The sequence below is a fragment of the Pantherophis guttatus genome, chromosome 5, assembly GCF_059756535.1.
Source record: "Pantherophis guttatus breed Tessera chromosome 5, ASM5975653v1, whole genome shotgun sequence".
Taxonomy (NCBI): domain Eukaryota; kingdom Metazoa; phylum Chordata; class Lepidosauria; order Squamata; family Colubridae; genus Pantherophis; species Pantherophis guttatus.
In genome coordinates this window covers 107,234,999-107,251,432 of record NC_142067.1, presented here as the reverse complement: position 1 = coordinate 107,251,432, position 16,434 = coordinate 107,234,999, and the positions used below count along the sequence as shown (strand labels likewise).

General features: G+C 43.6%; 1 protein-coding gene across 2 annotated transcripts in view; it reads right to left on the bottom strand.

Annotated features, from left to right (window-relative positions):
• The window catches only part of ABCC4 (ATP binding cassette subfamily C member 4 (PEL blood group)), a 194,821-nt gene extending 179,562 nt beyond the window's left edge, over positions 1-15,259 (bottom strand). For both annotated transcript variants that reach the window (XM_034417531.3, XM_087895456.1), the window contains exon 1: positions 14,620-15,259. In XM_034417531.3, the coding sequence (XP_034273422.2) occupies positions 14,620-14,696 (77 nt within the window). In that variant the 5' untranslated portion in view covers positions 14,697-15,259. The remainder of the gene's footprint in view (positions 1-14,619) is intronic.
• Between the last annotated feature and the right edge of the window lie 1,175 nt (positions 15,260-16,434).

The window sequence follows — 16,434 nt, the reverse complement described above, 5'->3', positions numbered from 1 at the left end:
AAAATGGCCTTCCCCACCCTCCAGGTGGCCCTCCGGGAGGCCAGAAATGGCCCGTTTGCTGACTTCCGGTGGGACCGGAAGGCCCGTTTTTTGCTCTCTTCAGGCTCCAGAGCCTTTCTAGGAGCCTGAGGAGAGCGAAAAATGGGCCTTCCCCACTACCCCCCAGGCCCTCCGGAGGCTGGAAACAATCTGTTTCCCTACTTCCAGTGTGCCCAGGGAGCTGAGCTCGTGTGCCCACCGATATGGCTCCGTGTGCCACCTGTGGCATGCATGCTATAGGTTTGCCATCACAGCCCTAGACCAACAGCCCATAACCTCTTCAGTACTAGGGACCAGTTCCATGGAAAGAGGTTTTTCCATGGAGCAGAGGAGGCATGGTTTTATATGCTGCCTGCATCCCATGGATAGGGCTTCACTTGTTTGTATGGCCCAGTTTCTGGCATGCCACAGCCCGGTGCCAGACCACAGACCAGGGGTTGTGAATCCCTGCTCTAGACTAACAAACAAGAAGGACAAAAGGGGCATCAGCAATCCTGGCCTTTGATACTTGATGTTACAGTTCCCTCTCCACACCTACCAGTATGAGAAACCAGTGTTGGAAACCTACACTGAGGGATCTTTAATATTTGAGTTAAATAAAATACTTTAAACTAGAAGAAATATATGAATTGCACTTCTTTGAAACAGAACAGGAAGGTGGGATAGTTTTACTCGTTCCTTAGAGATGCACTATAGTGCATCTGTCCATGGGAACAGATGAGTATTAGTCTACTACTCTAAAGACTAAATTGATACATGGAAAATAAGAACATGAGGAAAATATCTGCTTCTTTTAAATATGTAACATTTTACTTCCCCTTTAAAGACTCCAATTCAACTTACAATGTAACACTTACAACTGAATAGCAAAATAAAACTGTCATAACATCATAAATCAGTTCAACCAAGTTTTAGGATAAAGAGTTACTTGTTTAAGAACAAATCCGTTAAAATAGGGTAAAACTTTGCAAAAGAAACACTGTCCAGCCAACCCATATGTTCAGTTTGCAGAAATTATCATATGATATCAAACAAGATAATAATTGCCCAACAATTTAAAAAAAACACAAGAGTTCAGTGACACTCATAAGAGACAACATAACAAAGAGAGATAAGCAGATATAAGAGTCAAATGGTTCAAATAACTCAAGATAAAACTTAGCCTATTATATGTTGTACAAGGTTTTCATGGCAGAATGCTCTCAACAAATCCTTCTTAAAATCTTTGTATCCACTAAAACAGCTGTTTAGATATTACTGCTAAACCACAACCTCAAATAAGGACTTATATAATAATAGCTTATATACTCATTTCTATTTTTAAAAATCCATAAAATATAAATGAGTGTATGCTATGTAGTTCGACCTTCTAAGCAGTTCATATATTGGGGGACAAGCAAACTTTTTTACTAGCTGTTGGTATTTTCCGGAGCAAATTCAATGAGACCTGTAGATATATAGAAGGTTTGCCTTCTGACAAAAAATATTTGGTTGACAATAATTTTTTCCTGCACTTCAATTAGTTGTTTAGTGCTACAATTTTCTTTTTGGCGCAATACCATTTTTTAAAATAAAAACCTATTCACTTAATAGTCAGATAAAAAAGTAATGTTTAAAGCCCTCTAATTAGCTATAAAGAGAGCCAACTGTATAATTCTTGGATGAGAATTTCACAGCACAGGGGCTGGTTCTGAGATGATTCTGCATATTACGATAGGCCAGCCTCACAGATCTGAATGGCAGGCCAGAAAGTGTTTATTTATCTGTTGACTTTGTACTTGACCTTCCCTTCAGTGTGAATTTAAAATCCATATGCAGACTATTAAAGGTCAGTTGGTATTCTTCAAAACTCTAGAAGGGCCTGGAGTTGGAAATCAGTGTTGCAAGAGGCAGGCTGTTGAACAGACCAATAAATATGGATTTCCAAGCTACCCCACCAAATTGTCCCTTACCTTTTTTAATCTCCAACATACATTTGGAGTCCCTTACTTGTAGGGTTCTTTAGCGTTTGATGCTCATACTCTTCCTGTTTAGCATCTATAAGAAACCTCTAAGTTAGGTCATCCATCAAGGTTCAGCATCATCAATATGCAAATGATATCCAATGATATCATTTGCATATTGATACTTATTGGTATCGATTTACATATTGGTACTTCCAACAAAGCAATGTGGTGGCTCAGTGGCTAAAACGCTGAGCTTGTTGATCAGAAGGTCGGCAGTTCAGCGGTTCAAATCCCTAGCGCCGCGTAACGGAGTGAGCTTCCATTACTTGTCCCAGCTTCTGCCAACCTAGTAGTTTGAAAGCACGTAAAAAATGCAAGTAGAAAAACAGGGACCACCTTTGGTGGGAAAGTAACAGTGCTTTGTGTGCTTTTGGCGTTTAGTCATGCTGGCCACATGACTACGGAGACATCTTCAGACAGTGCTGGCTCTTCGGCTTAGAAACTGAGATGAGCACCCCCTCTAGACCCGGAAACGACTAGCACGCATTTGCGGGAGAACCTTTTACTTCCAACAATAAGTCAATTTCCAATGAGAGAACAAAGGATTTTAGAAATGAGCCACTGGGTCAAGGGTTGGTGCCGCCAAGAGAACTTTGGATTCCTAGACCATGGTCTGTACTACCTACATGAAGGGCTTTTGGCAAGGGATGAGCTGCACATCACAAGAACTGGGAGAAATGTTTTCAGAAAACAACAGGATGGAAGGAGGGCTTTAAACTAAAAATGGGGGGGGAGGGTGACCAATCTTTAGGGTTTCTGGGACAATATTTAGGGTCTTTGGGAGTTAATTCCAAGCACAAATCCAACACAACCAACCAACCAATGAGGTTGAGAGTGATGGCAAGGATGAAAAACCCAGTGAAAAAGTAGTCAATATAGGAAATATACCTAAGATCAGCCATAAAAGAACATAGAATAATAGAGTTGGAAAAGACTTTGGGGGGGTCTTCTAGTCCAACCCCCTGCTGGAGCAGGAGAGACCCTGTGCCATTTCAGATAAATGGTTGTCCAGTCTCTTTTTGAAAGCCTCCAGTGATGGAGCACTTACACATTCTGAAGGCAAGTGTTCAATTGGTTAATTGCTCTCACCGTTAGGAAACTTCTCCTTAGTTCTAGGTTGCTTCTCTACTTGGTTAGTTTCCATCCATTCTTTTTGGTGCTTTGGAAAATAGGTTGACCTCCACTCTTCTTTGTAGGAGACCCTCAAATATTGGAACACTGCTGTGATGTCTTCCCTAGTCCTTCTTTTCATTAGAGTAGACATATCCAATTCCTGTAACAGTTCTTCAAATGTTTTATCCTCTAGCCCCCTCATCAAGTGGTGAAATCCAAATTTTTTTACTACCGGTTCTGTGGGCGTGGCTTGGTGGGCGTGGTGTGGCTTGGTGGGCGTGGTGTGGCTTGGTGGGCATGGCTCGGTGGGCGTGGCAGAGGAAGGATACTGCAAAATCTCCATTCCCACCCCACTCCAGGGGAAGGATACTGCAAAATCCCCATTCCTACCCCACTCTGGGGCCAGCCGGAGGTGGTATTTGCCGGTTCTCTGAACTACTCAAAATTTCCGCTACCGGTTCTCCAGAACCTGTCAAAACCTGCTGGATTTCACCCCTGCCTCTCATCATTCTTGTTGCCTGGGCAAAGTGGGCAGATTGGGGTACGCCAGGTACCATTTATTAAACAATGTCATCTAGTGGGATCCCGGAAGCATACATTCTCTGCCTTCTGGAACATCATCCCCCCCAAGAGTTCCACTTGATAAAGGTTCTGCAAATATTTGAAAATTTGGCTTTTCTCCCAGGTATGGGCTAGATTGTTTTTGAGGCCCTGAATTATTTTGTAGCGCAATGGGTGGTTTTGTCTAGGCATATGTGCCCTTTTTCTATTCAATTGTTTGTTTTTTCCTTTTTCTTTTCCTTTTAACTATGGAAGCCACTTAAGGGTTATTTGGGCATCAGGCAGCCTTCCAATTCTAAATACATAAATTAACTTACTTGCGTACTTTGTACTTACTTACTTTTGGTCTTTTAGCCTGTCACTAAATTTTGTTTTATTGTTTCCTTTTTTTTCCCCAATTAAACAAAATGAAGATGGATAAATCCAAGGTTTATGGAGTGGAAAGCAATAACATCTCCAAAGTAAAAAGTAAAGTTAAGAAAAAATGAAAAAACAAAACAAAAAGAATTTGGAATTTCAGAGATTGGAGAGAAGAAGTGAACTTACTAGACTCTACACAGCCCCACATAAAGTATCTTCTGTAATCAAAAGATGACACAAGTGAAGCTGCTCTAGTCATTTCTACTAGCAATTAATATCCTCTGTGGGACTGGGAATCAATAGAGCTTCTTTCTTTAGAGATCCCTACTAAATATGGAGGTAAAGGAGAGGCCTCTCCCAGTCTAGCCATAGTCTTGTATCCAAGTTACTAAAATTGTCTACAGACAGCTCAAACTCTATGTGTTTTAATTCACAATTAGCTAACTACAGTAAAATAATTGCACTCATAATTCTGGTCTAAGAACATAACAACATACAGGTGAAACTTGAAAAATTAGAATATCGCGCAAAAGTTCATTTATTTCAGTAATGCAACTTAGAAGGTGAAACTAATATATGAGATAGACTCATTACATGCAAAGTGAGATAGTTCAAGCTGTGATTTGTCATACTTTTAATGATTATGGTTTACAGCTCATGAAAACCCCAAATTCACAATCTCAGAAAATTAGAATATTGTGCAAAGGTTCAATATTCCAGACTCAAAGTGTCCCACTCTAATCAGCTAATTAAGCCATAACATCTGCAAAGGGTTCCTGAGCCTTTAAATGGTCTCTCAGCCTGGTTCAATAGGAATCACAATCATGGGAAAGACTGCTGACCTGACAGTTGTGCAGAAAACCATCACTGACACCCTCCATAAGGAGGGAAAGCCTCAAAAGAAGTTGGATATTCTCAAAGTGCTGTATCAAAGCACATTAATAGAAAGTTATGTGGAAGGGAAAAGTGTGGAAGAAAAAGGTGCAAAAGCAGCAGGGATGACCACAGTCTGGAGAGGATTGTCAGGAAAAGGCCATTCAAAAGTGTTGGGGATTTTCACAAGGAGTGGACTGAGGCTGGAGTCAGTGCATCAAGTGCCACCATACACAGACGGATCTTGGATATGGGCTTCAAATGTCGTATTCCTCGTCAAGCCGCTCCTGAACAACAAACAATGTCAGAAGCGTTTTACCTGGGCTAAAGAAAAAAAGAACTGGTCTGTTGCTCAGTGGTACAAAGTCCTCTTTTCTGATGAGAGCAACTTTTGCATCTCATTTGGAAATCAAGGACCCCAGAGTCTGGAGGAAGAATGGAGAGGCACACACTGCAAGATGCTTGAAGTCCAGTGTGAAGTTTCCAGAGTCTGTGTTGATTTGGGAAGCCATGTCATCTGCTGGTGTTGGTCCACTGTGCTTCATTAAGTCCAGGGTCAACACAGCCATCTACCAGGAGATTTTGGAGCACTTCATGCTTCCTTCCGCAGACGAGCTTTATGGGGATGCTGATTTCATTTTCCAGCAGGACTTGGCACTTGCCCAAAGTACCAAAACCTGGTTCAATGACCATGGGATTACTGTGCTTGATTGGCCAGCAAACTCACCTGACCTGAACCCCATAGAGAATCTATGGGGCATTGCCAAGAGAAAGATGAGAGACGTGAGACCGAACAATGCATAAAAGCTGAAGGCCGCTACTGAAGCATCCTGGTCTTCCATAACACCTCAGCAGTGCCACAGGCTGATAGCATCCATGCCACGCCGCATTGAGGCAGTAATTGATGCAAAAGGGGCCCAAACCAAGTACTGAGTACATATGCATGCTTATACTTTTCAGAGGGCCGATATTGTTCTATGTACAATCCTTGTTTTATTGATTTAATGTAATATTCTAATTTTCTGAGGTTGTGAATTTGGGGTTTTCATGAGCTGTAAGCCATAATCATCAATATTATGACAAATCAAGGCTTGAACTATCTCGCTTTGCATGTAATGAGTCTATCTCATATATTAGTTTCACTTTTTAAGTTGCATTACTGAAATAAATGAACTTTTGCACGATATTCTAATTTTTCGAGTTTCACCTGTAAGTAGTGCCTTGTTATGTCAGACCCTTGGCCCAACTAGTCCAGCAATAGTTCTCACAGTGATCAACACAAGGAAGCCTACTGGTGTCCTAGAAGATGGGTCTTCAAAGACAGTCACACTGCCACCAAGGTTAGTAGCTGTTGATTCTCATGACTTCTACTAGTTGTCCGAAACTAAAACATATAGAACGGTTCCTGGAACTGGATATGTCTAGTCTTATGAAAAGAAGGACTACGGGTGACATGATAGCAGCATTCCAATATCTCAGGAGCTGCCTCAAAGAAGAGGGAGTCAAGCTATTCTCCAAAGCACCTGAGGGCAGAAGAAGGAGCAATGGGTGAAAAATAATCAAGGAGAGAAGCAACTTAGAACTAAGGAGAAATTTCCTAACAGTTAGAACAGTAGAACAACTTGCCTCCAGAAGTTGTGAATGCTCCAACACTGGAAGTTTTTAAGAAGATGTTGGATAACCATTTGTCTGAAGTGGTGTAGGGTTTCCTGCCTAAGCAGGGTGATGGACTAGAAGACCTCCAAGGTCCCTTCCAACTCTGTTATTCTATTCTATTCTATTCTATTCTATTCTATTCTATTCTATTCTATTCTATTCTATTCTATTCTATTCTATTCTATTCTCCACACCATGCATAATTCTGTACAGCTCAATTATGCTTCCTTTCATTCATCATCTTTCTAGATCAGGGGTCCCCATACCACCCACCACCACCGATCTGTGGATTGGCACCAGTCCCTGGCATGCCAGAAACCAGCCTGCACAAACAAACAAAGCCCCATCCTTGGGATGCAGGCAGCACACGAAACCACAGCCCCTCCAGCCCGTAGAAAAGCCTCTCTCCACTGAATCGATCCCTGGTACCCAAAAAGTTTGGGGGCCGCTGTTCTAGATTCAGACAAAAGTTTTCCTCATTGGGAAGAAACTTTAGTCCTTTAATTTGAAGATTTTAGCCGCCCTCCTCTGAACATTCTGCAGCTCACCATATTCTTTTCGATGTGAGGCACCTAGAACTCCACACAATATTCCAGATACGGTTTCACCTGTGATTTTACATCACAGTGGTTTCTATGTCTGATAAATGAATAAAAATAAATAAAATTACCATATTGTACCTCTATCTGCAATACTGTTTCTGATTATGCCTTAAATATTGTTGGTCTTTTTTGTCAGCAGATGCAACTGTGTTGATACATATTCATGTATCTTTACTGTAGGGTCTCCTACAGCTCTGATCCATCAGTTTGTATTGAGCAGTTAGAAGTTTTGGCCGCAACGTACATCACTTTGCACTTGCTCGCAATGAATGAGATCTGCCATTTCAACACCGGTTCCCTAATCTGCAGAGATCTCCTTGGAGCTCTTTGCAGTCCTTTATTGTTTAATCATCCTGAACAACTTAGTGTCATAAGGAAACTTGCCTATTCCACTAGCTATGTCTGATTTCAGATCCTTTATAAATAGTTTTAAATATTCCAGTGCTAGAATAGAACACAAGGGGCCCCACTAAGAATAGAATAGAATAGAATAGAATAGAATAGAATAGAATAGAATAGAATGGAATGGAATGGAATGGAATGGAATGGAATGGAATGGAATGGAATGGAATGGAGTGGAGTGGAGTGGAGTGGAGTGGAGTGGAGCGGAACGGAACGGAACGGAACGGAACAGAATTCTTTATTGGCCAAGTGTGATTGGACACACAAGGAATTTGTCTTCTGTGCATAAGCTCTCATTGTACATAAAAGCTATAAGTGATAAAGCATGATCATAGTCATCATGAAAATACATTCATCATGAATCATAAGATACAACACTTAGTGATAGAATCAACATAAATCATACTACATCCTTCCATTGGGCAAAATTTCCACTTATTTATGTTTTTGGTTTTTTTTTTTATTCCTTAGCCTTAGCTTAGCTTATCCACAGGAGGATCTCCTCTTTTATTCCATGGATGTTAAACTTACTGAGAAGTTGTTGATGAGGGACTTTATCATAGGCTTTTTGATCTAAGCAGATTATGTCTCCTGTCCTTGCTCACCCTTAACCATAATTAACACCTTCAAATACTCTAGTAGATTAGCTAGACAGGACCACCCTTAGTGAAGACATATTAGGTATCCTTGAGCAAAGTCAGTGTTTTATGTATCTGGTAATTTTATCTTTAAAAGAAACTTCCAGTATCTTCCTGGAAAAGATGTTAATCTGACAGGCCTATAATTTCCTAGATCTCCCTGGGAACCCTTCTTAAAAATTGAAGTTATATTGGCCACCTTCCATTCCTCCCTACAGAAACTGAATGCAGAGACAGGTTGCCTATTGAAGTTAGTAGGACTACAAATCTCAGCTTTAAGATCCTTAATAACTCTTGGGTAGATGCCAACAGTTGTGGTATGGAATATACTTTAAAAGTAGCTGAAGCAATTTAAAAAAAGTTTTCAAAGCCCCTTTTGAAGGAACAAATCACTGATAAACTCACATTCCATACAGCTAGTCCTCGACTTACAACAGTCCATTTAGTGACCGTTCAAAGTTACAATGGCACAGATAAAAAGTGACTTATGACCATTTTTCACACACTGTTGCAACATCTCCATGGTCATGTGATCAGAATTCAGATACTTGGCAACTGGTTCATATTTATGACCGTTGCTGTGTCCCAAGGTCACATTATCACCTTTTGCAATCCTTCTGACAAGCAAAATCAATGGGGAAGCCGGATTCACTTAACAACCTGTGACTAACTTATCAACTGCACTGATTCACTTAACTATGCCACGAAAAGGCATACAACGGGGCAAAACTCACTTAACAAATGTTTCGCTTAGCAACAGAAATGTTGGGCTCAATTGTGGTCGTAAGTTGAGGACTACCTGTATTAGGAAGAGCAAGCTGACAGTTCCCAAGGAAGAACTAACTCTTCCTTTTCAGAGCAGTTATGCCCTCATAACTTGCAGATGTTCTGCTCTGCTGAAAGGAAAAGCAATGCCCGTATAACTGCAGCCGGACAGAGAAATGTTGCAGACTGCGGGTGCCCAAATAAAAGAGGGAAGGTGGTACAACAAACCAGGAGTTCTGCACTCACTCACACAGCTTCTGACAGTCAGTATATTTATTTATTTATTTATTTATTTAATTTGTATACCGCCCTTCTCCCAGAAGGGACTCAGGGCGGTGAACAGTCAAAATTAAAAATACATACAATACAAAAGTTAAGATAATTAAAAAGAATTAAATCATTGGCTTCCCAATTTAAAACCCCCAAGTTTATAAAATTTGAAATCCCAATTAAGAATCATTTAGGCTAGGCCGGCTTGGTGGAATAAATAAGTCTTCAGGGCCTTACGGAAGGTACGGAGGTCCAGGATCAGTTGTATTCCAGGAGGAAGCTCGTTCCACAGGGCGGGTGCCCCCACAGAGAAGGCTCTCCCCCTGGGGGCCGCCAGCCGACATTGCCTGACCGACGGCACCCTGAGGAGGCCCTCTCTGTGAGAGCGTATTGAGATAGACCTTGTTTAATGACTGCTCGTTCAGCGTTCAAAGTTAGACCAATTGTTCAGTGACCATTGCAATCATTACAGGGCCCCGAACAGGGGTGAAATCCAGCAGGTTCTAACAGGTTCTGGAGAACCGGTAGCGGAAATTTTGAGTAGTTTGGAGAACCGGCAAATACCGCCTCTGGCTGGCCCCAGAATGGGGTGGGAATGGAGATTTTGCAGTATCCTTCCCCTGGAGTGGGGTGGGGAGATTTTGCAATATCCTTCCCCTGCCACACCCACCAAGCCACGCCCACAGAACCGGTAGGGAAAAAATGTGGATTTCACCCCTGGTCCCGAAGTCATGTAATTATGATTTGGGCACACAGCAACTAACTGGCAATTACAACATTGTAATGTCCCACGGTCATGTAATCATGATTTGCAAACTTAGCTGCTGTGTCCAGCAAGAAAAGTCAATGGGAAAGCCAGGAGGAGGTCACAAATGGCAAACAATGACCAGTAGATGCTGCAACTCTGCAGGATTAGTCCAACAACAACTGGGGCTGCCAGAATTGCCATCATTAAATTAGTGCAGTCACTTTGATATCGTTCTTTGCTATCCAATCACTTAGTGATAAAATTCCCAGTCCCAATTACTTTTGATAAGCAAGGAGAACTTGTAGTTTAAACAAACTTATTGATGTAACTAAGCTACATGAGGTGGCATGGCTAGAATGGAAATGGAAATGGAAATGGAAATGGAAATGGAAATGGAAATGGAAATGGAAATGGGTATGGGAAGGGAAGGGAAGGGTAGGGAAGGGAAGGGAAGGGAAGGGAAGGGAAGGGAAGGGAAGGGTAGGGTAGAATAGAGTAGAATTGAATAGGATAGGATAGGACAGGACAGGACAGGACAGGACAGGACAGGACAGGACAGGACAGGACAGGACAGGACAGGACAAGACAGGACAGAATTCTTTATTGGCCAAGTGTGATCACACACACAAGGAATTTGTTTCTGGTGCAGAAGCTCACAAGTAATAGGTCACAGGTCATAATCATAGTTACATAGTTACGTGGTTTAAGAGGATTGTATTAACTTTTAGGTATTCCACTTTGTTTCTGATGATTTTTAGATTAAAAATCTACCCGATGAGATTTTATTTTGTTCCAGACCTAAACTCAGATTTGAATGGTTTGAAGTTTCAAATTCCTCCAAGATTTCTTGGAGTTGAAAAACATAACCTTGCTTAAGTGTAGGAAACTAAACACAGACGAATAATTTTCATTTCTGCAAGCATCATTCTGACTTTCAAAAATGACATGCTATTTCTAAAGGGTGCTGAAATAACTCAGCGTTGTGTAAGAAAATCAAGTAATGAATGTGAATGATTCCCAAAGAAATATTATAAACATTGATTTTCTATGTCACAGGACAATTCCACCTTCAGTCATTAACTATTAACTTCAGGAAATTTCTAAGTACTTAGTCTATTAACTACATTCCTTAGTAAGACAGTGTATTTTTACTTTTATTTCTTGATCTTACTACATGAAGAGCCAAGCAGAAATACATTAATGTTCTCTTTATACCTATATAATAAAAAAACAAAGGGCCCTTCTTAACTATAATTTGGATTTAATACTGAGAAACTGTAGCTTTATTTTATCACAAATTACCGTGTTTCCCCCAAAATAAGACCCTGTCTTATATTTTTTTGAACCCTGAAATAAGCGCTTGGCCTTATTGTAATGCGCTCAAAAGCCCGATTGGGCTTATTATCAGGGGATGTCTTATTTGGGGGAAACAGGGTAATACAGTTAAATAACTACCATAAATATTGTCCAAGTAATGTATCAGTTATAATTTGCAAAACATTACGTTTAAGTTCAAATAATAATTGAATAATTATCCAATTAATAATAATAGGACATCCTCTTACTGTGCTGTATTTTAGCACTGAAATTTTATGCTCTTACTAAGTAGAAATTGCTACAAAGTATAATTTTCTTCCAAACAGAAATACACACAACCAGAATGTGAGATGGCACAGTGCTTAATAAGAAGAAATGGCTGGTTGTAGACTGACCATAATACAGGTAGTCCTCGACTTACGAACACAATTGCTAGCTGCTAAGTGAGAAATTTGTTAATTGAGTTTTGCCCCCTTTTATGACTTTTCTTGTCACATTTGTTAAGTGAATCACTGCAGTTCTTAAATTAGTAATGCAGTTTTTAAGTGAATCTGGCATCCCCATTGACTTTGCTTATCAAACGGTCGTAAAAAGATGGTCACATGACCCCGGGACACTGCAATCGTCATAAATATGAACCAGCTGTCAAGCATCCATGTGACCATGGGGATGTCGCAATGGTCATAAGTGTGAAAAATGGTCATAAGTCACTTTTTTTCAGGGGTGTCAAACTGGATTTCTTCGAGGGCTGGATCAACACTGTAGTTCTCTTCCATGGGCCAGTGGGGAGGGGGAGACAGGAAGGACACCTCCTGCAGCACTTTGCTGGCTAAAACGGGACACGGGGCGCACGTGGTTCCCCTGCGGCCCATTTTTAGCTTGGACAGCCTCCTGCAGCACTTTGCCAGCCAAAATGAGGCACGTGGGGCATGAATGGCCCCAGCACCCTGTTTTGGCTGCACAGATTGGTCCTTAGCTATTTCCCCCTTTTTACATGTATGACGATGGCATGGGGCTTTAATCACATGGTCACAGCTGCCATCTTCACTTTTTTGACCTCCCCTCCACAGATGCACCTGCACCCACGTGGCTGAACAACATTTGAGAACCGCTGTGATCAAACCACTCGAAATATTAGAGCAGTAAAACTAAATAGCATATTTGGCTACCTGAAACCAAAATATTCTGTCTATGGGGAGGGAAGGGGGGCTGCCATATATATCGCTGTACTACTCCAGGGTTGGAGAAATCCTATGCAGGTAGTCCTTCGACCTACAACCACAATTCAGCCCAAGATTTCTGTTGTTAAGTGAGGCATTGAGTTTTGCCCCATTTTACGACAATTCTCCCCACAATTGTTAACCAAATCACTGCAGCTGATCAGTTAGTAACCCAGTTGCTAAGTGAATCTGGTTTCCCCATTGAGTTTGCTGGTCAGAAAATGGCAAAAGGGGGTCCCACGACTCTGTGGCGGTCATAAATATGAACCAGTTGCCAAGCATCTGGATTTTGGTCACATGATCATAGAGATGCTGCAAAGCTCGCAACTTTGCAAAATTGGTCCTAAGTCCCATTTTTCAACCTTTGTTGTAACTTTGAATGGTCACTGCTGTAAGCCTACCTTAAGAAGTATTAAGAAGCATTAAGAAGTACAGGTAGTCCTCGACTTACAGCAGTTCATTTAGTGACCATTCAAAGTTACAATGCCACTCAAAAAAGTGACATGACTGTTTTTCACAGTTAGGACCGTTCCAGCATCCCTATGAACATCTGACCAAAATTCAGATGCTTGGCCACTGGTTCATATTGATGACTGTGGCTGTGTCCCATGGTTATATGATCCCCTTTTGCCGAGCAAAGTCAATGAGGGAAGCCAGATTCACTTAACAACCAGGTTACTAACTTATCCACTGCAGTGATTCACTTAACAAATGTGGCACAGAAAGTCATAAAATGAGGCAAAACTCACTTAACCAATGTTTCACTTAGCAACAGAAATGTTTGGCTCAATTATGGTGGTACGTCAAGGGTCTACCTCAGAGGTGGGTTTCAGCAGGTTCTAACCAGTTCTGGAGAACCGGTAGCAGAAATTTGGAGTAGTTCGGAGAACCGGCAGTAAAAAATCTGATTGGCCCTGCCCCCATCTATTCTCTACCTCCCGAGTCCCAGCTGATCGGGAAGAAATGGGGATTTTGCAGTAACCTTCCCCTGGAGTGGGGTGGGAATGGAGATTTTATAGTATCCTTCCCCTGCCATGCCCACCAAGCCATGCCACGTCCACAGAACCGGTAGTAAAAAAATTTGAAACCCACCACTGGTCTACCTGTGTGAGAATATCCAGGGAAATACGACTTATAGACCCACATTTCTGAGAGGTTGGTGCAGAGGTGAAATCCAGCAGGTTCTGACAGGTTCTGGAGAACCGGTAGAGGAAATTTTGAGCCGTTCGGAGAACCGGCAAATACCACCTCTGGCTGGCCCCAGAGTGGGGTGGGAATGGAGAATTTGCAATATCCTTCCCCCAGGATTGGGGAGGGAATGGGGATTTTGCAGTATCCTTTCCCTGGAGCGGGGTGGGAATGGGGATTTTGCAGTTTCCTTCCCCTGGAGTGGGGTGGGAATGGAGATTTCGCAGTACCCTTCCCCTGCCACGCCCACCAAGCCACACCCACAGAACCGGTAGTAAAAAAAAAAATTGGATTTCATCACTGGGTTGGTGGGATTAAAGCAAAATCAATGGGCAAGCCAGATTCACTTAATTCACTCATTTATCCACAACCACCCACTGACCGCGGAAAGAAAAGTCGTAACACGGGGCAAAAAACTCACTTCACCAACGTCTCGCTTAACAACAGAAAGCTTGGGCTCGGTTGTGCTCGTAAATCGAGGACTACCTGTAGCCCCAAAGTGGTAAAAAGTGTTTGTGGGGGGGTCGGGTTTTCCCACCCGCTCGTTGTCCCCCTCCTGCGCGCATTCAGACGCGCTTCTAACCGCGAGTCGATCTCAGCGACGCTCTCCCCGAAGCCGAGCGCCCGCCCGAGACTCGCCTGCACCTGTCTCCGAAGCTTCGCATCTTTGTTTCTTTTCTTTAACCCCCGGCCGGCGAAAGCACTTTCCTTGACCCCCTCAAAATAACGGGCGGAACGAGCCTTCCTCAGTCGGGGGCTGCCTCATTCATTCGCGGGAAGAGCTCTCGGCTGATCCGGGAGGAAAGCCGAGGCTGGCGGAAGGTTTGAGGGGGCGCGCGCGGTGGGGGAGAAAGGACTCACCAGAAGAAAAGCCGCGAGCAGAAGTTGGCATCCCGCGAAGGGTTCGCCTTCTCGTCCCGCGAGGGAAGCGCCTCCATCGACCCCCCCGCCGGGAGAAAAGAAGAAGAAGAAGAAGAAGAAAAAGAAGAAGGAGAAGAAGCTGCGCGGCCTCGCCCGGCCAAGATTTCTTCCCCTCAGGCAGGCAGGCGAGCGAGCGAGCGGCGTGCAGAGCTGGAGGCGCTTCCGGGCAACCCGACACCCGGCTCACCCGCGGCGGCTGCCTCTAGAGGGAGCCGCCCGGCCCCGGCTGGAGTGAGCTGGCAGCCCGCCCGCCCGCCGCCAGAGATAAGCGTCCGCGCCTTCCTGCCTCCCCGGGAAGGCTTCTTGGCGGCGGCGGCGGCGGCGACGCGTGCGCCTGGCCCGGCTCTCCTCCGCGGAGGTCGGACCTGAGGCGGCCTGGTTTCTTCTAACGCCAGCCGGGAGGCAGGTCTTAAGACTGGTGGGGAGGAGAACCACCCTCCGCTGCACCGGCGTCCCGCATCAGCGGCGGGATCGATGGCAGCTCCTCGCCTTGCCGCGCGGCTCGGATGGTTCCGAGTAAAATTAGCCGGCCACGGAAAGCTTCTATGCGAAGTTTGGCCTCAGCTCTGATTTTTTTCCCTGCCCCTAATGCTGAAATCAAGGAATAAAATGAAGCAGAAACTGGAACGAAGGAGAAACTTCCGAACAGTGAGGACGAATTAACCCGTGGAACGACTTGCCTCTTGAAGTTGTGGGTGCTACTACCATCACCTGGAGGCTTTAAAGAAGAGACTGGAGCAAAGTTTGTCTGAAATGGGATAGGGTCTTCTGTTTGAGTAGGGGTTGGACTAGAAGATCTCCAAGGTCCCTTCCAGCTCTATTTTGATTCTGATTGATTGATTGATTGATTGGCACCTGAGCCTCTCCCCCATTTTGGCTTGTTCGCTCCTGCCTGCAAAGGATTCACCCTCCAGTCCAGGGACGGCTTGACTTATTTGAAATTGTTTTCCCATCACCTGAACGATCTTCCCTAAAAAAAGAGAGAGAGAGAAAAAGAGAGAGATGGTGAGAGATGGGATTAGAGCCAAGGTGGCACAGTGGTTAGAATGCAGTACTGCAGGCTAATTCTGCCCAATGCCAGGAGTTCGATCCTCACAGGCTCAAGGTTTGACTCAGACTTCCATCCTTCCGAGGTGGATAAAATGAGGATCCAGATTGTTGGGGGCAATAGGCTGACTCTGTAAACCGCTTAGAGAGGGCTGTGAAGCCCTGTGAAGTGGTATATAAGTCTAAGTGCTATTGCTATAAAAGTTGCCTTACAAAGCTGGATTCAGGGAGGGAAGAAGGGGAGCACGTTACAGTCTCAAGAAACACCCCTCCCTCAATGAGGTGTTGACTGCCTCCCAGATCCAACTGACTGCCTCACCCCAGCTCAGGAGACACACAAGCAAGCATCTTCTCTCCATCACAGGACAGAAGTAGTCCTAGATAACCTGGCCAGAGCCTTGGCCTCTGTCTCCATAACCACTGACCTCATGGACCAGAAGTGTCAAAGCTATTGGCAGAATGCAGCACAAAAGGTCACTCCCCCCCCCACAAAAGCAAGTGGTAACCCTAAGCAAGATAGACGCTGACACTTTGCTGATTCAGCAGCAGCAGCAGCACAGAATGTTCCCCATAAGTTCTAGCTAACCTTGTTGAGTTTAAGTTACACTGGCATTTGCCACTGGACGGCCTTTTGCTGTTCTCTAGAAAGCAAGTGGTCCAAGAGGGGGAAGGAGAGGCTCACAGGGAATGGGACAACTTCCCACAGCC